Genomic DNA, 18,886 nt, shown 5'->3' on the forward strand with positions numbered 1-18,886 from the left:
TGTGACTCTGGGGGGAACTCTGTGCTGGAATGGTGGGCTGTAAGAAGATCTAGCAAGCCTCTTGATCATCCATAGACTTCCCACCACTGAGGTGTATAACTATTTTTTTTTATTCATTTCAGGTACTCTTTATTCCCTCATCCACATTACATCCACCATTTTTCCACAATGTGACAATGTATAAAACAGACAGCCAATGCCAATCAATGGGCTTGCTTATACTATGCATGCATCCATTCCCAGTTTGCTGCATTGTTTTGGATGCTATGCGCAGTAAGGATTGCGGCATGGTACGCCTGTGGTAACAGTAAAAGTGGAGCATACTTTTAATTGACTGCACGCTTCACTGTATTCAACACATCGCATAGGTAACATGTGGTGTCATTTTCAGATTCCTTGCGTGGCGATCATGCTGTTACAGGGAACACAATGCAACGACCATTGTGAACTTAGCCTTTTAGGCCCGGTTCACACTTGCGTTTTGATGAAATACTTACCGGTGGCACGGGTCCGTTCCGGTCCGGTCTGAGAACATCCGTTCGCCATCAGGATCCGGTCAGGTCATGTTCAGTTTTCATCCGGATCTTCTTCCGTTCTTCATGCATCCTGGATCCGTTTCCGTTTTCAAAGAGGGGCCTGGAAGGTCTGGAAAAGCGCTGGAGTCCTTCTTGGGCGGAGCCTGCTGTGCGGACATCATCCTCCTCGTCCCGCGGGGCCCTGTGTCTGGATGGTCGGGTCCTTCTGTCCTCCGCTGTGTTCTGGGGTAGGTGTGGAGAGGCTGGGGGCTGTCCGGCGCTGGGTACAGCCACATGGCCGCCTGCACCATAGAGAACCCCACAGGTAGTGGGGTAGGACATCCGGCTTACATCCGGAAATGTGTTGTGCACTTCCGTTTCCCATCAGTTCCTGTTGTGCTGGATTTCTTGTCCAGATCCGGTCCGGCAGCGGTGGACGGAGGACCGGTCCGGAAAAGTGGAGCAGGTTGGAAAATTCCGGACCGCAGACCGCAACCGGAGGAACGGACGAGTGCACACGGGTCCATTGATTAACAATGGACCCTTAATCGTCCGTTCCGTTTGCGGACTTTGCGGTCCGGCTGCGGTCCGCAAAATAACGCAAATGTGAACCAGGCCTAAGACCCATTATCAGTATGTGTGTAAAATGCACATTATAATACATTCAGTTTACAATGCATTATGTGCGCATTTCAACAATGTGCAAAGCAGTGTGTTTCCATGTTTTACTCACGTGCATAAAAACTGTTTCTCAGACCTGTCCTCTGACTCCCTAATGGTGCATGTTTTGCTGGCAACCTTACCTATGCACAGGTGGGGTAATTAGTGTCTCAGCTACATGGAATCCACCTAGCTGAGACACTAATTACCCCACCTGTGCATAGGTGAGGTTGTCTGCAAAACATGCACTGTTGGTGAGTCACGAGGACAGGTTTGAGGAACATACAAAGCATGTGTTGTGCACATAGCCTGAGCTGCATTATTTGCACAACAAGCTCTACGTTACTTGCATAAGTACTGGTAACATTTTAAATCTTTCTTAAATTTGGCCCATAGTGTAAACAGTTCCTAAATCTAGTAAATACAGTATTAACCACTTCAGGATTCTGCGTACGCTTAACTACGCCCCTGAATCCTGAAGTGGTTTCCATGGAAACGGCTGCTCGTATGAGCGGCCATTCCATGTCAGTTCACGGAGGGTGTCTCCGTGAACACCCTGCGAGCCGCCGATCGCAGCTCGCAGGGTAAATGTAAACACGCGGGGAAGATCTTCCCCAGTGTTTACATATATACGGCGCTGCGCAGCAGCAGCGCCGTAGAGGAGATCGGCGATCCCCGGCCTCTGATTGGCCAGGGATCGCCGGCATCTGATAGGCTAAAGCCTATCCTATCCGGCGCAGGACGGCTTTCCGTCCTGCGCCGCACACAGGGGACGGGAGAGGGAGGGAAGGAGGCAGAGGGAGGACTAGTGCTGCGGAGGGGGGCTTTGAGGAGCCCCCCCCCCCCGCTAGGCACAGCAGCGCGGCGGCGATCAGACCCCCCCAGCAGGACATCCCCCTAGTGGGGAAAAAAGGGGGGAGGTCTGATCGCCCTGCCTGATTTCTGATCTGTGCTGCGGGCTGAAGAGCCCCGCAGCACAGATCAGCCAAACCACCCGGTATCCGGAAGTGGTTAATATACGTACCACTATTGAACAGTACTTCTTGTGTTTACCACATAATGACAGCAGGTGGCGCTCTACTCACACATCAGATTACCTCCAGCTGCACAATAACTACAGCTACATACATTATCTTAAAGTGAACCAAACACCATTTTTAGCACCCAGGGCATCTCAGTAACACATTAAATAGACGTGCCAATAATGTGGCTCATTATAAAAAAAAAACCAAAAAAAAACAAAACAACTTTTTAAGTAAAAAGAAAAGGTTAAAATTTATCAGAGGGTTTCATTACCCTACTTCCACATCCCGACCGCAGGTTTCAGGCAAAAGGACTGATTTAATTATTTTACTGCACATATTAGCAGAGAACAAACAAAAGACCTTTCATCGTGGAAAAGGGGGCGGGGGCTAGATAGAATCCTGTGCTTCAAATGGTTTACAGAAGTCACAGATGCTATCTTCACACCTTCCCCTGTATAAATAATGGGCAGGTAGAAGAAGTGGGAAGAACATGGCAGCTTCCTTTATAGGATACATGACTCACAGATTTGGCATGGATTTGATCATAGTGGTAATAGGCCCTTAGAATACAAAGGTTCTGGCAGCCATTTCATCAAGGTCAGCAGCAGGGCTGTGGAGTCGTGGAGTCTGAGTCAATTTTCGGTACCTAGAGTCGGAGTCGGGAAAAAAATGCACCGACTCCGACTCCTAATGAATTTGTAACTGTAATTAAAATAGAAAATATGATACAATTTTCTATTTCTCAGATAATAGTCATTAAAATAATGTATATATACAGTATATATACAGTAATAGCTGTGTTCAGTCCACAAAAATGAAATAAACCAATCAAAATGAGTTACTTGTGCTGCTTCAATAAAGCAGTCCCCGTATTTTTAAAGTCAGATATACATATCTGATTGTGACTGTACAGTATTATATGATGTGTACACAGGAATCTCTTATATATACGAAATAACATCTATGCTGTTAGTATAAAGCCTGATATGTAGCCGTGTCACTAATAGAGATGGTCAATGAGATGGAAATAATTCTGCATTGATGCTGGTTTATGCAAATGTATGCACTCCCTTTGCTGATGAAATCAAATAAATTGATATGTTGTTAAAATTTGGTTTGGTGACTATGATATAAAGGGTACCTGAGGCGAATTAAAAGAAAAGTTTTATACATACCTGGGGCTTCCTCCAGCCCCTTTCAGGCCATTCGGTCCCTCGCTGTCCTCCTCCGCCACCTGGATCTTCTGCTATGAGTCCAGGTAATTCAGCCAGTCAGAGCAGTCTAGCTACGTGCCGCTTCCACAGCCAGGAGCGTTCTGCACCTGCACAATCGTGCTGTGCAGGTGTAGTACGCTCACGGCGGCGGAGTGTGTGCATGCGCACTACACCAGACTGGCTCAAGTACCTGGACTCATAGCAGAAGATCCAGGTGGCGGAGGAGGACAGCGAGGGACTGATTAGCCTGAAGGGGGCTGGAGGAAGCCCCAGGTATGTATAAAACTTTAATTTCATCTGTCTCAGGTTTACTTTGTTACACAGTAGTACTATACTCTACATATGCTCTCCCCACAGAGCTGCAGTGAATCCACTGAGAATGTTGTGCACATTGAACACAGAGGTGTTGTCTGTCACCCATAAACCTTGTTCAGATTGTGCATGAAAAATGTGTAATAGAGGAAGAATCTCCTCATTCCCCTGCAGAGTACCTGTACATCATTCTTACATGTACCCACAGTCACATTGCCTAGGGCCTGATGTACCCACAGGCACATTGCCTAGGGTTCTTTGTTCCGGTCTGTACCTTTTACAAGTACTCTTACCAAGGACTAGTTTTAGTCTAAAGGGAATAAATATAGTAGTCTACATATCCTTCTCACTTCAGTTGTCTTGTAAAATTCCTAAGCATTGGCAGTTAAGAGACGAATTTCACGTTACATACTGTTAATCAACAAAATTGTAATATGCAAATTAGAGGAGTCAGAGTCGAGGAGTCGGAGGAATCCTAAACTGAGGAGTCGGAGTCGGTGGATTTTTGGACCGACTCCACAGCCCTGGTCAGCAGAATGCACACTCCCAAGTTATAGCAATGATCTCTTGCAATGGTCAGAGACTACAGATGTGTGTACATGAAAAAGATGGGCGCCCAAATTCGGCAAGAAGAATATTGCTAAATTTCCCAAATTTCTATGTTTTGAAAGTGTAAATTACGATAGACAAAATATCAGTTAATAACACTGATATTTTACTACAACTAAGTCTCACAGAGAACCCCCCTCTACCAAAGCCTAACCCTAACCACTTTCTACTTATCTCTTTATGTAGATAGCGCTGCACAATATTGATGATTAGAAGATAGATAAAGCCCCCTTTGGGACCGCACTCACCCTCTTAGGTGGACCACTATTAGATTGGTCATAAGCGTCTCAGCAATCATCCAGGTGGAATTGATGAAGCCCTCTGTTCGTTGTCTGAATAGGATTGTTGGGGTCCCCACTGTAGTTTGATGTCTCCACTCCTGGTTAGACCTCCGCCCTCCTCATAGAGAATGCCAAACCTCAAGATACCTCACAGAGGAATAAAGTGGACCATAGCGTGATTCCGTATAAAATATAACAATTTATTTTTAAAATCGTACTCACAAACGTAACTTGGGTACAGGCGTTTAGAGTTAGTAACGGGCTCTCCCCCGTGCCTCCCGGGTAAGGCCTATAGAGGTGGTCCGTTCCACTCGGTATCCGTCTGCTGATCCCGCTCTGAGATGTTCTTCCTGGTTGTCCTGTGGCTCCACCCGACGCGTTTCGTCACACGCGTGACTCATCAGGGGCGTGGTTAGCCACAGGACTCCAGGATACTTTATACTGTCCGTCGTTGCCCCACATCCGGCTGGACCAGCCAGCCAAGCAGGCATTTCCGCCCCATTGAAGATGGAGGTGCGCCGACCACTTCAATATTGCGCGTATGTCGTGCGTTCCAGCCGTCGTGACGGAGGTTGTTTCCTCCTCCACCGGCGTCACTATTGCGTTACGTAAAATGTGCGCTTCCAATAGAAATAGGATGTGCGCTTCATCATAATTGTGATGAATGAGCTAACGGGTGAGAGTCCGTTTTTACACAACATTGACATGATAAATAAAAAGGATAAACATTAAAAGTTTACTAGTATAATTACATTTGTAAAATATAGATACACTCAAGAGGCCTTTCCTATTACGTCTCAATGATACATACTGCCCTCCAGTGGTCAATAATGAGTTTATAAATAATACAAATTAAAAATAATAATAAAAATAAAAATAAAACCCCCACTAATGTGCATCATACTGATGGTGGCTATTAAATTGTAACCAAACTATCATCCGCTAGTTATCAAATGGATATATATTGTTTTAGTTTAGACTGGACTCTGTTTGTTTGCAATAATTCTGAGACGTTAGCTATTTGCAATAAAGCAGTTTAGATCTAACTCGATGTTATGTCCATTTGGTTGCAGTGTTCCCATACTATAGATCCACTTGGTTTCTCGCCTTGAGATATCTCTTATCTTGTGACATCCCCTCCATGCGTATTCCGCTTTCTCCAGCCCACAGAATTTCAAAGAGCTCGGATCTGAGTTATGGTGTGTTCTATAATGGTCAGAGACACTGTGTCCCATATGGCTTCTCCTTATGTTTCCTACATGTTCTCCTATCCTTGTCTTCAATTGTCTAGTAGTACGCCCAATGTACTGGATGTTACAAGGACACCAGATCATATAGACCACTCCTTTGGTATTACACGTTATATTTTGCTTAATTTTAAAAGATCTTCCATTTGTTGTAGAAGTGACTTCCTTGCATCTTACTGGTATTGCTTCTCTGCATCCGACACATCCTCTGCATGGGAAATAGCCATCTTTTTGCCAGAAGGGGTGTATTGTTTTTGGTGGGTTAACACAACTCGGGGCTAGAAAGCTCTTCAAGTTCTTTGCTCTCCTGTATATAAATTTTGGTCATTCGGGTAAAGATTTGCCCAATATTGCATCTCCCTTTACTATTTGCCAATGCTTTTTAATAATATGTTCCATCTGCCTGTGTTGCGTTGAATAATCAGAAATAAATGGTACGTTTTCCCCTTTTTCCTTTTCCTCTGCTTGTATTGGGCCCTTTCTCAATAAATTCCTCCTGTCAATCCTTCCTACCTCCATGATTTCCCTTTGGATCTCTGTTTCATCATATCCCTTGTCAGCAAATCTTTCTGCTAGTGTCTGTGCCTGGGTTATATAATCCTCTAGTTTACTGCAGTTCCTGCGCAATCTCATAAACTGGCCCTTAGGGATTGCTTTCTTCCACTTCGGATGGTGGCAGCTTTGGGTAGATAGATAGCCGTTTCTATCAGTGGGTTTGAAATAAGTGGTCATGATCAGACCGGTTCCCTTTTTTTCAATGTTTAAATCTAAATAGTGGATTAAGTGGGTGCTCGCTTCCATAGTTAGTTCAATATTCATCATATTGTTATTCAATTGTTCAATGAAAAGCGAAAGTTCTTGTTGTCCCCCCCCCCCCCCCCCCCATAAGATAAACAAGTCATCAATGAACCTTCGCCAAGTTTTTATTCTGGGGTCCCGGCCAGTTCCCAGAATCCGTTCCTCCCATTGTCCCATAAAGAGGTTTGCCAGTGAGGGGGCAAACCCCGCCCCCATCGCACAACCCTTGATTTGTAAGTAGTAGCTTATATAACCCAGGCACAGACACTAGCAGAAAGATTTGCTGACAAGGGATATGATGAAACAGAGATCCAAAGGGAAATCATGGAGGTAGGAAGGATTGACAGGAGGAATTTATTGAGAAAGGGCCCAATACAAGCAGAGGAAAAGGAAAAAGGGGGAAAACATACCATTTATTTCTGATTATTCAACGCAACACAGGCAGATGGAACATATTATTAAAAAGCATTGGCAAATACTAAAGGGAGATGCAATATTGGGCAAATCTTTACCCGAACGACCAAAATTTATATACAGGAGAGCAAAGAACTTGAAGAGCTTTCTAGCCCCGAGTTGTGTTAACCCACCAAAAATAATACACCCCTTCTGGCAAAAAGACGGCTATTTCCCATGCAGAGGATGTGTCGGATGCAGAGAAGCAATACCAGTAAGATGCAAGGAAGTCACTTCTACAACAAATGGAAGATCTTTTAAAATTAAGCAAAATATAACGTGTAATACCAAAGGAGTGGTCTATATGATCTGGTGTCCTTGTAACATCCAGTACATTGGGCGTACTACTAGACAATTGAAGACAAGGATAGGAGAACATGTAGGAAACATAAGGAGAAGCCATATGGGACACAGTGTCTCTGACCATTATAGAACACACCATAACTCAGATCCGAGCTCTTTGAAATTCTGTGGGCTGGAGAAAGCGGAATACGCATGGAGGGGATGTCACAAGATAAGAGATATCTCAAGGCGAGAAACCAAGTGGATCTATAGTATGGGAACACTGCAACCAAATGGACATAACATCGAGTTAGATCTAAACTGCTTTATTGCAAATAGCTAACGTCTCAGAATTATTGCAAACAAACAGAGTCCAGTCTAAACTAAAACAATATATATCCATTTGATAACTAGCGGATGATAGTTTGGTTACAATTTAATAGCCACCATCAGTATGATGCACATTAGTGGGGGTTTTATTTTTATTTTTATTATTATTTTTAATTTGTATTATTTAAGAACTCATTATTGACCACTGGAGGGCAGTATGTATCATTGAGACGTAATAGGAAAGGCCTCTTGAGTGTATCTATATTTTACAAATGTAATTATACTAGTAAACTTTTAATGTTTATCCTTTTTATTTATCATGTCAATGTTGTGTAAAAACGGACTCTCACCCGTTAGCTCATTCATCACAATTATGATGAAGCGCACATCCTATTTCTATGGAAGCGCACATTTTACGTAACGCAATAGTGACGCCGGTGGAGGAGGAAACAACCTCCGCCACGACGGCTGGAACGCACGACATACGCGCAATATTGAAGTGGTCGGCGCACCTCCATCTTCAATGGGGCGGAAATGCCTGCTTGGCTGGCTGGTCCAGCCGGATGTGGGGCAACGACGGACAGTATAAAGTATCCTGGAGTCCTGTGGCTAACCACGCCCCTGATGACTGATGAGTCACGCGTGTGACGAAACGCGTCGGGTGGAGCCACAGGACAACCAGGAAGAACATCTCAGAGCGGGATCAGCAGACGGATACCGAGTGGAACGGACCACCTCTATAGGCCTTACCCGGGAGGCACGGGGGAGAGCCCGTTACTAACTCTAAACGCCTGTACCCAAGTTACGTTTGTGAGTACGATTTTAAAAATAAATTGTTATATTTTATACGGAATCACGCTATGGTCCACTTTATTCCTCTGTGAGGTATCTTGAGGTTTGGCATTCTCTATGAGGAGGGCGGAGGTCTAACCAGGGGTGGAGACATCAAACTACAGTGGGGACCCCAACAATCCTATTCAGACAACGAACAGAGGGCTTCATCAATTCCACCTGGATGATTGCTGAGACGCTTATGACCAATCTAATAGTGGTTCCACCTAAGAGGGTGAGTGCGGTCCCAAAGGGGGCTTTATCTAATCTTCTAATCATCAATATTGTGGAGCGCCATCTACATAAAGAGATTTTTATAAAGGGAATTGCTACACCCCATAGAAAAAGCGCACACCTAGAGACTATCCATTAGGATTGCACCATATACTAGGATTGAACTGGTCGGATTATTGGTGCAATTTTGAACTGTATATATTTGACCAATTGCAGCGCTGTTTTGATAAATTAATACACTTTCTACTTATGCCCTAACTGCAAAAACAATAACTATCAAAACTGCAAGAAGAATAATTATCAGCGCCCTAAAGGTGCCCATACAAATTGCTGTTTATAGTCAGAAATGATAACAGGCGCCAAAACTGAACACTATAAGGGCTGGTTCACACGGACATTTTGCTGGCATTAAACGCAGCGTTTTAAAAGTAACGTTTTTAGGATCTACTGCCATCCCTTGCAAATGCATGGAAGCGTTTAGGGCTGGTTCACACGGACGCTTGACAGCGTTTACCGTGAAATGGGGAGCGATTAGCATTGCGCGGTTACCGGCGATTGCGCAAACACGGCGTTCCTATCCCGATTTAACGCGTCATTTTGGCCGGCCCTAGAAGCAGCATGCGGCACCCAGGGCTGGCTAGCCGCCGCGGCTTCATGTCCCCCTGCGGGGACAAGAAACGCCGATCGTGACGCGAAGCCGACAATCGCCGTACCGCCGCCCTGGAACTAGACTTGCCAGCCGCCTGAACGCCCCCCTGTCGTCCATCTGAACCAGCCCTTGGTACAAAATTTCATGAAAGCTAGGCAGTTGATCCCGGCGTCTAGCCTCGCCTTAAAAGCAACATGCAGCTTCTAGAAGGCATTTGAAAGCCAGCAAAAGCCACCAAAAGACAACAAAAGCCCATGAAATCCCAGCCTTTCCTGATACATCCTGCAAAGGCCACCAAAAGCCTAGAAAATGCAACACTCTCCTGAAACCCAATAAAAGTCTTCAAAAGCCATTAAAAGCTTAGCTGTTAAATGCTGGCATTCTTGAAAAAAAAAAACAAATATGCATTTACTACCCTGGGCACCGCTGGAACTTTGCATGGGGTTAATCAGATTCTGAAGGTTAATGATCGATTCCTGACAGCTGATAAATTAACTGCCAGGCAACTAATCGTCAGCGTTCCTACTCTGATTACACTATGCAAAGTCCCACGTCTGCCCATTCTTGTGGAGCAAAGGACTGATTCAAGGTCAGAATCTGTGACCATCTCCATCTGAGACATCTCCCTGAATGAAGCTCACCTGGCTTCACTGGCCTTCCATCGATCAGTACGTCACCCAGCAGGCAGGCACATGATGAAAACTGGTATTTTGGTTTCTGCCAGCACCAGAATTGCTTCTTCTTCGCCACCACACTGAGAAGTTGGGCCTTGTCAGAATCATTTAAGGTGGAAACTGAGATTAACTCTCCTCCTGCGTCAATGTCCCTCAAGAAATTCTTTGTGGCTTTAGCAAACATCTTAAATACAGTAGTCTAGAACCTAGGAACAAAAACGGGCGTAAATTAATTCACACTTGTAGTATACATGGAGCATGCACTTTATTATTTTTTATTATTATTATTTATTGTATTCATAAAGCGCCAACATATTACGCAGCGCTACACAATTGACAGTAAGATTGCATAATCAAGCTGGAATCACTAGGGAGGAGGGCTCTGCCAGAGGCTTACAATCTAAAAGGTGGAGATGGAGACAATAGGTGCATCTGTTAAGAGGGTGTCTAATGCTGGGAATACACGGTTCGTTTCTTCCGTGCGTTTTTGCTCTTGATAAGTTTTTGACGTTTGATTTCAGCTCTCGATTCTTATCTTCCTCTCGTTTTTCTTATCTTTTTCCATTCACTTCTATCAGAAATCGAGCAGCAAAACAATCAAAAGTGAAATCGGACATGTTGGAAATTGTCTATCGAACCATCTAATCAGCTACAAAACGAACCGTGTATTTCCAGCATTACAGAACGTATTATGGTGCTGGTGTAGGGAGGTATGCGAGCATGAAAAGGTGAGTCTTGAGAGCTTGTTTGTAGGTCTTAAAGGTGGGGGCGAGTCTGATGGCTGGTGGGAGCAAGTTCCAGAGAGTGGGGGCAATCCTAGTGAAGTCCTGCAATCATGCATGGGACTGAGGTATGCGTGGTGCGACTAGGCGCAGGGCATTGGAGGATCGGAGGTGGCGGGCATGTATGTGCCTGTGGACCAGATCAGAGATGTAGGTCGGGCATGTCTTGCACACGGATTTATAGGCCAAGCACAGGCTTTTGAAATTGATCCTAAAGCTGATGGGGAGCCAGTGTATGGCTTTACAGAGCGGAGTCGTAGAGGTGCTGCGATGAGAAGAATGTATCATTCTGGCTGCCGCATTCATTACAGACTGAAGTGGGGCAGTAAGGTTAGAGTGGAGGCCAGACAAAAGAGAATTGCAGCAGTCTAGGTGGGAGAGGACAAGGGCATGGGTGAGGAGTTTAGTGGTGTCAGGGTATATTTTCAGTATATTCATCCTATACCAAATCACGAAGGATTCCTTTGTTAGCAAATAAGACAAGCTGCACAGAGTGGAAAAGTCATATTAGGAAGAATCCTCTAGGACTCCCTCCTCACCAAGAATGAATGTTCAGTGTCCTCAACAGAGAAATTCACTTAAAGGATAGGTGCCAGCAAATAAAAAAAAACAAATCTACTTAGCTGGGGCTTCCACCAGTCCCTGGCAGCCTAACTGTCCCTGGCCGTAGCTCCGGTGTCCCGGGTTCCCCTCTGTTGCAGATGCCGACGTCACCAGGTAGGCAACTTCTGCGCCTGCGCGCCGCTCTTGATCATGCTCACATGGTATTTACTGTGCTACTCTTCTTTGCAATCCAATGACCCAGGCTAGCCTCCACTCCACACGTACATCAAGGAGCCTTGGGCACCCATGACTCTGTATGCTCATTTACTAGAAGCCCTTTCCTGGATGACTTTTGATAGGTATACTTACTCTTGGCCATATTTCCTGCCTGTTAACGCATCACCTGGAAGTGCTGACTGTTTACTCACTGCCTTATATATTCTACCCATCGACAGGTGTTAAGGGGTAAATTCACCAAAGCTCAGTAAACGTGTGCAAAGAAGACATGTAAAGTTTATCAGCATTTATGCAATTTATGTAGCTTGTTACACATGCAAATAGTGTGTTTCTTACTATGTACCGTACATGAATCACTGACGCTGCTTGTGTAACAGGCAATGTAAGTGATGTATGTAGATATTAAGTCACACAATTGCATAACTCGCTACGTAAACTGTGTAAATGCGGGTAAACACATGCTCTCTGCACACTTTAAGATTACTGAGCTTTTGTGAATTTGCCCCCCCATTGTATTGCTAGGTACACACAATCCAATTTTCTGGCAGATCTACCTGCCAGATCAACAATTTCCAACAGGTCCAATCTGATTTCTGATTGATTTTCTGTTCACTTCTATGGAAAATCGTTCGGAAATCTGATTGGACCTATCGGAAAATCAGAAATAGTCAATCTGGCAGGTAAATCTTCAAAAACAAAATGATATTGTGTGTACCTAGCATTACCTGATAGTCAATGCTAAACAAGCTATCTGTCCATGGTATTAAGGCTGTAGCTGAGTAGAAAGGCAGAAAGAAGAGAGCGCAATGTGAATGGAGTCAAGTTGTGGGCTATGTCCATTAGGAGAGGTCTCACCTGGTAGTGGAGGCTGAGGGAACACATGGGTTTTCCAGCTGTTTGGGCTTATGTCCCTCTTGTCCTGGGGACTTGGCTTGTGATGGATTCCAAAAGGTCCTTAAAGTGAACCAGAGACAAAGCACACTCATGTATTTTACCATATAGATCAGTGGGAACATTAGAGAAAACAACTAACCTGCTGTCTGTTTCACCCTTCACCGCTCAGCCTGCTTGTTATCAGCCCTGATAAAATCCCCGACTGAGCATTCAGTCTGGCTTTGCTCAGGAATCATTATAGCTGAGTCTGTCTTTTCTGATGTCTTTTTAAGCCCAAGCCTGCCCCCTTCTGGCTCTGCTATAATGACTCGGCTATAATGATTCCTGAGTAAAGCCACCCTGAATGCTCAGTCTGGGTTTTTATCAGAGCTGATTAGAAGCAGGATGAGCAGTGAAGAATGAAACAGAGAGCAGGGTAGGCAGAGCCGAGCCTGGGCGGGTGCTGCGGGTGCAAAGCACCCAGGCGCCTGCCTCTGAGAGGCGCTGCCCGGCTGCCACTCTCCCCCTGTGGCCGCCGCTCTCCCCCTGTGGCCGAAGATCGCTCCCTCTAGCCGCCGGCGCCGCCGCGTCAGACCTCGATCAGGCTGGCGGGCACTAGGACCTAGCACGCCGCACTGATATGCGGAAGTGACATCACTTCCGCATATAGAGCGGGTGCGTCCAGCGCCCTCTTACTGGTCGGGTCGCACGCTGATTGAGGTCTGAAGCTGCTGCAAGGTGGGGGGGGGGGGGAGCGGCGGCAGCGGCTAGAGGGGAGGGGAGCGCTCCTGTCACTAACTACCTAAACGGGGACCCTATACCCCCTGGCTACCTAGACTGGGCACATATACCCCCTGGCTACCTAGACTGGGCACATATACCCCCTGGCTACCTAGACTGGGCACATATACCCCCTGGCTACCTAGACTGGGCACATATACCCCCTGGCTACCTAGACTGGGGCACATATACCCCCTGGCTACCTAGACTGGGGCACATATACCCCCTGGCTACCTAGACTGGGGCACATATACCCCCTGGCTACCTAGACTGGGCACATATACCCCTGGCTACCTAGACTGGGCACATATACCCCCGGCTACCTAGACTGGGCACATATACCCCCTGGCTACCTAGACTGGGCACATATACCCCCTGGCTACCTAGACTGGGCACATATACCCCTGGCTACCTAGACTGGGCACATATACCCCTGGCTACCTAGACTGGGCACATATACCCCCTGGCTACCTAGACTGGGCACATATACCCCCTGGCTACCTAGACTGGGCACATATACCCCCTGGCTACCTAGACTGGGCACATATACCCCCTGGCTACCTAGACTGGGCACATATACCCCCTGGCTACTTAGACTAGGCACATATACCCCCTGGCTACATATGCTGGGCACATATACCCCCTGGCTACATATGCAGGGCACATATACCCCTGCCTACATATTCTGGGACATATACCCCTGCCTTCATATGCTGGGACATATACACCTGCCTACATATGCTGGGACATATACACCTGCCTACATATACTGGGACATATACACCTGCCTACATATACTGGGGACATATACACCTGCCTACATATACTGGGGACATATACCCCTCCCTACATATATACGGTAAAAGAGTCCAGGTCAGCACACCTTTTTCAAGAAAGGAATTTTCTCAATGTATTGCTCCATAAGCACGTGAAAACTTGACAATTGTTTCGGGGCCACGGCGGGTCCCCTTCTTCAGAAAGTGCAAACAAACAATACACCAACCAGTGCACATAAAATATATATACTCTGTAAGGTGGGAAACCACCCATGCCAATCAAAGACCAGCTCCTCCCCTCCATCCCTCTCATCTCATGTAAACATTGTCCAATATCAATCATCATACAATAAATCCTGTCTGCATATCGGAGGCATGGCGTCTGTCTCTCTTATTACAACCTGCCATGCATAATCTGCCCGTCTACAATCGCCCCCGAGGGCAGTGTCAACTCACCCTGGTGTGTCACTCAATATTCATGGGGGCGGAATTCCGTCTCCATTCAAACTCCATAGGCTGCTACTTCGCGCCACGGCCACTCCAGCCGTTACCGAGCGCTTCCAATGCCTGTTGTCATGGTGACGGCATTACTTCCGCCACCCAGACTCCGCCGTCGCATCACTTCCACCGAGCGGTAGATACCTCCCACACCATGTCGCCATGGTGACCACCACCGCACTGCGTACCCGCAGACGTCACATTGGACGTCATGGTGGAACACCCAGGCCAATCCCACGGCGCAAACACGTCACACCGTGGGTGTTGGCCTGAGGTCCACCGGCCAATCCTGGCTCTCTCCGCATCAAGTGTGGTCAGCTCCCTGCTCGGCTGCCAAGGCAACCATAAACAATGAGCATCCACACGTAGCTGCAGCGGGGACGCAGTACAAGGGGGGAAAAAAATTATTATTGAGACAATGCGATGCGCGCGCTGTGCAAATAGGTGACACACATGTGATGACACCAACCTCATTGCCGGACAATGTGATATGGTACATACTTCTGTAGATGAGAAGAGGAGAGTCAAAGAACAGGGAGAAAAAAGGGGGGAAAGGAAAAAGCACGCGGGAAAAAAGAAAGAAGGGAGGAGGAGGGGGGGGGGGGGGGGGGGGGGAAAGGGGGAGAGGAAGAGGAGGGAAAGGAAAGAGAATAAGGAGGAAATGACAAAACAACAAAAATGGTCATAAGGGTTACAACAATTCCCAAACAGATTGTAGTGTGAATGTACTCCCAATGAGGCGGACCCCATTCCCCATAACCCGCAATACCAAATACCCAGAGATCAATTCCAACAGCAGAACCAGCAAAGCATGAACAACATGATGACGTCACTCCCGAACACATACATTATCTGTTCCCATAAGTTCATAATAATATTCTATCTTTCATTTAGGAAACAGTTCAGAGAATTGTACTGGTTCAGTCCTCTGGGAGAGACAGAATCAAGCGTGTATATCCAATATGCCTCTCTCTGGAGTAGCAGTCTGTCCCGATTGCCACCCCTCCGTGGCTTTTTCATGCTATCAATGACCAGCCCCTCAAGATCACCAGTGCGATGGCCCATATTGGCAAAGTGCACCGCAACTGGTTTGGTTACATCTAAGGTTTTACCTTTCTGTAGCGCTTCAATGGCAAGTCGAATGTCACTCCTATGATGTTGAAAGCGTACCTTGAAGGCATTCGTGGTCTTGCCCACGTATGCCAGTCCACAAGGGCACCGCAACATATATGTGCAGTATTCTGTGTTACAATTGTAGTAGTCCTTGAGATAATATCTCTTTCCACTCCTAGGGTCAGAAAAATATTTTCCAGTGATTAGTGAATTACATACATTGCACTTATAGCATTTGTAGCAGCCCTTCCTATCTGAGAAAGTAAATGGAGGTTTTTCATACTTACTAGTGGGGTCAGTTTGTACCAATATGTCCTGTAAACTTTTGCTTGACCTATATGAAAGTATGGGGGGTTCATGCAGAGATGGATTCAAATCTGCATCAGATTGTAGAATGGTAAGGTTCTTGCCCACTGATTTTTTAAGAGTCATTGCCATAGGGCTAAAATCGTGGACCAGGGCTATATTATTCTTTGCTATTCGTTTCTCCCTACCTTCCATTATATCTGTGGCCCTTTGGAGGGCCTCAGTCAGTACATGCTCTGGGTACCCTCTCTCAAGGAACCGCTCTTTCATGACCTCCAGTTCACGAGAAACTTCCTCCTTCACATTACATATCCTCAACACTCTCAGGTATTGCGATATGGGAAGACTATTAATCAGATGTTTTGGATGGGCACTGTTATAATGTAGCAGGGTATTGCGATCAGTGGGTTTCCTATAAATGCTCGTACTCAACCCTCCATCCTTTTTTGTAACCATCACATCCAAGAAGGGGACCCTCACATCTGACACCTCTGGATTGAACACGATCCCCTCAAACAGTGAGTTTAAGAACTCAATAAACGTCATAAGTTCACTGGATGTCCCTCTCCACAATAAGAACACGTCGTCAATGTACCTCGTCCACAGAACCACAGAAGTATGTACCATATCACATTGTCCGGCAAGGAGGTTGGTGTCATCACATGTGTGTCACCTATTTGCACAGCGCGCGCATCGCATTGTCTCAATAATAATTTTTTTCCCCCCTTGTACTGCGTCCCCGCTGCAGCTACGTGTGGATGCTCATTGTTTATGGTTGCCTTGGCAGCCGAGCAGGGAGCTGACCACACTTGATGCGGAGAGAGCCAGGATTGGCCGGTGGACCTCAGGCCAACACCCACGGTGTGACGTGTTTGCGCCGTGGGATTGGCCTGGGTGTTCCACCATGACGTCCAATGTGACGTCTGCGGGTACGCAGTGCGGTGGTGGTCACCATGGCGACATGGTGTGGGAGGTATCTACCGCTCGGCGGAAGTGATGCGACGGCGGAGTCTGGGTGGCGGAAGTAATGCCGTCACCATGACAACAGGCATTGGAAGCGCTCGGTAACGGCTGGAGTGGCAGTGGCGCGAAGTAGCAGCCTATGGAGTTTGAATGGAGACGGAATTCCGCCCCCATGAATATTGAGTGACACACCAGGGTGAGTTGACACTGCCCTCGGGGGCGATTGTAGACGGGCAGATTATGCATGGCAGGTTGTAATAAGAGAGACAGACGCCATGCCTCCGATATGCAGACAGGATTTATTGTATGATGATTGATATTGGACAATGTTTACATGAGATGAGAGGGATGGAGGGGAGGAGCTGGTCTTTGATTGGCATGGGTGGTTTCCCACCTTACAGAGTATATATATTTTATGTGCACTGGTTGGTGTATTGTTTGTTTGCACTTTCTGAAGAAGGGGACCCGCCGTGGCCCCGAAACAATTGTCAAGTTTTCACGTGCTTATGGAGCAATAAATTGAGAAAATTCCTTTCTTGAAAAAGGTGTGCTGACCTGGACTCTTTTACCGTATTGTTGAAGTTTGGATGCTGGGGCTCAGTATCCACAGGCCATAGCACCCACATCTTGGGTAAGGTGTGCCACCTCCGCACTTGAACTTTAAACTCCCTACATATACTGGGCACATATATCCCTGGCTATATATTCTGGGGACACTGGCTGTTTGTCATTATGTGCATTTACTGGTGAAAATCTGTCTCCTATTATGTGCATTTGCTGGTGAAAAGCTGTCTTATTATGTGCGTTTGCTGGTGAAAAGCTGTCTCTTGTTACGTGCATTTACTGGGGAAAAGCTGATTCTTGTTATGTGCATTTACTGGGGAAAAGCTGTCTCTTGTTATGTGCATTTACTGGGGAAAAGCAGTCTTTTGTTATGTGCATTTACTGGTGAAAAGCAGTTTCTTGTTATGTGCATTTACTGGTGAAAAGCGGTCTCTTGTTATGTGCATTTACTGGTGAAAAGCGGTCTCTTGTTATGTGCATTTACTGGTGAAAAGCGGTCTCTTGTTATGTGCATTTACATGGGGAAAAGCTATCCCTTATATGCATTTAGTGGGGAAATTTTGTCAGTAAAAATCTTTTGTCAGTAAATTTTTAGGTATTTGTCAGTAAAAAAATAACGTGAAAGGGTGGCAACACTGGCAGGCTGCGTGGCACAACGGGAAAGATACAGGCAGCCCACCTTGGGCTTGGCAGGGGGGAGGAACCGATGTCAGCGAGCGAGAGTAGGGTGGCCGCAGGCAGTCATAAATACGCAGTGTGTGACTGCGTTGCACTCGCAGAGCCTCTCAGCCTGAGTCAGTCCAGAGACTAGCAGACTCGCAGGAAGCCAAAGCCAGCCAGGAGCAAGCCCATGGAAGAGGGGTAGGAATGGGGTATCACATGCATGTGTAAAGAGGTGGAAGGTGTGGGTGTGATTAGGCTGGACATGGGTGTGGTTATGTGGTTGGGCGCGGTTAATTTAACCACTCCCATAGGCACCAGAGAAAATCTTGCACCCAGGTGCCGGGCACCCCAGGCTCACCCCTGAGGGTAGGTGTTTTCTCTAATGTTCCCACTGATATATATGGTAAAATAAATAAGGGTGCTTCGTCTCTGGTTCACTTTAACAATAAATATTTTAAAAACAGCCCTGCATATCATTGCAGCTAGCCCCGCTTTGCTCTGCAGACTATACTAACTCTTACTACACACATAGTCAGGTTCGTACTGGCCAAGCGCAATCTCTCAGAGGAGAGCCAATCCAGCGTCCGGAACAGGTAAATATGAATAAAATTCCCTGTGCCCGCTCTGCATTAAGCAGCCAGAGTGTAGGCAGCTGCAGCAGCCCTACCACAAGC

General features: G+C 46.4%; 1 protein-coding gene across 6 annotated transcripts in view; it reads right to left on the minus strand.

The window, feature by feature from the left end:
- GSDME (gasdermin E) overlaps positions 1-18,886 on the minus strand; it is a 216,350-nt gene that overhangs the window by 176,819 nt on the left and 20,645 nt on the right. For 2 of the 6 annotated variants that reach the window (XM_068236028.1, XM_068236033.1), the window contains exons 3-5: positions 15,716-15,891; positions 12,532-12,630; positions 10,082-10,320 (exon numbers count right to left, since the gene is read on the minus strand). In XM_068236028.1, coding sequence (XP_068092129.1) covers positions 10,082-10,298 — 217 coding nt within the window. In that variant the 5' untranslated portion in view covers positions 10,299-10,320; positions 12,532-12,630; positions 15,716-15,891. The remainder of the gene's footprint in view (positions 1-10,081; positions 10,321-12,531; positions 12,631-15,715; positions 15,892-18,886) is intronic. The other 4 variants (XM_068236029.1, XM_068236030.1, XM_068236031.1 and 1 more) reach the window with 2 other exon arrangements.

The sequence above is a fragment of the Hyperolius riggenbachi genome, chromosome 5, assembly GCF_040937935.1.
Source record: "Hyperolius riggenbachi isolate aHypRig1 chromosome 5, aHypRig1.pri, whole genome shotgun sequence".
Lineage (NCBI taxonomy): Eukaryota > Metazoa > Chordata > Amphibia > Anura > Hyperoliidae > Hyperolius > Hyperolius riggenbachi.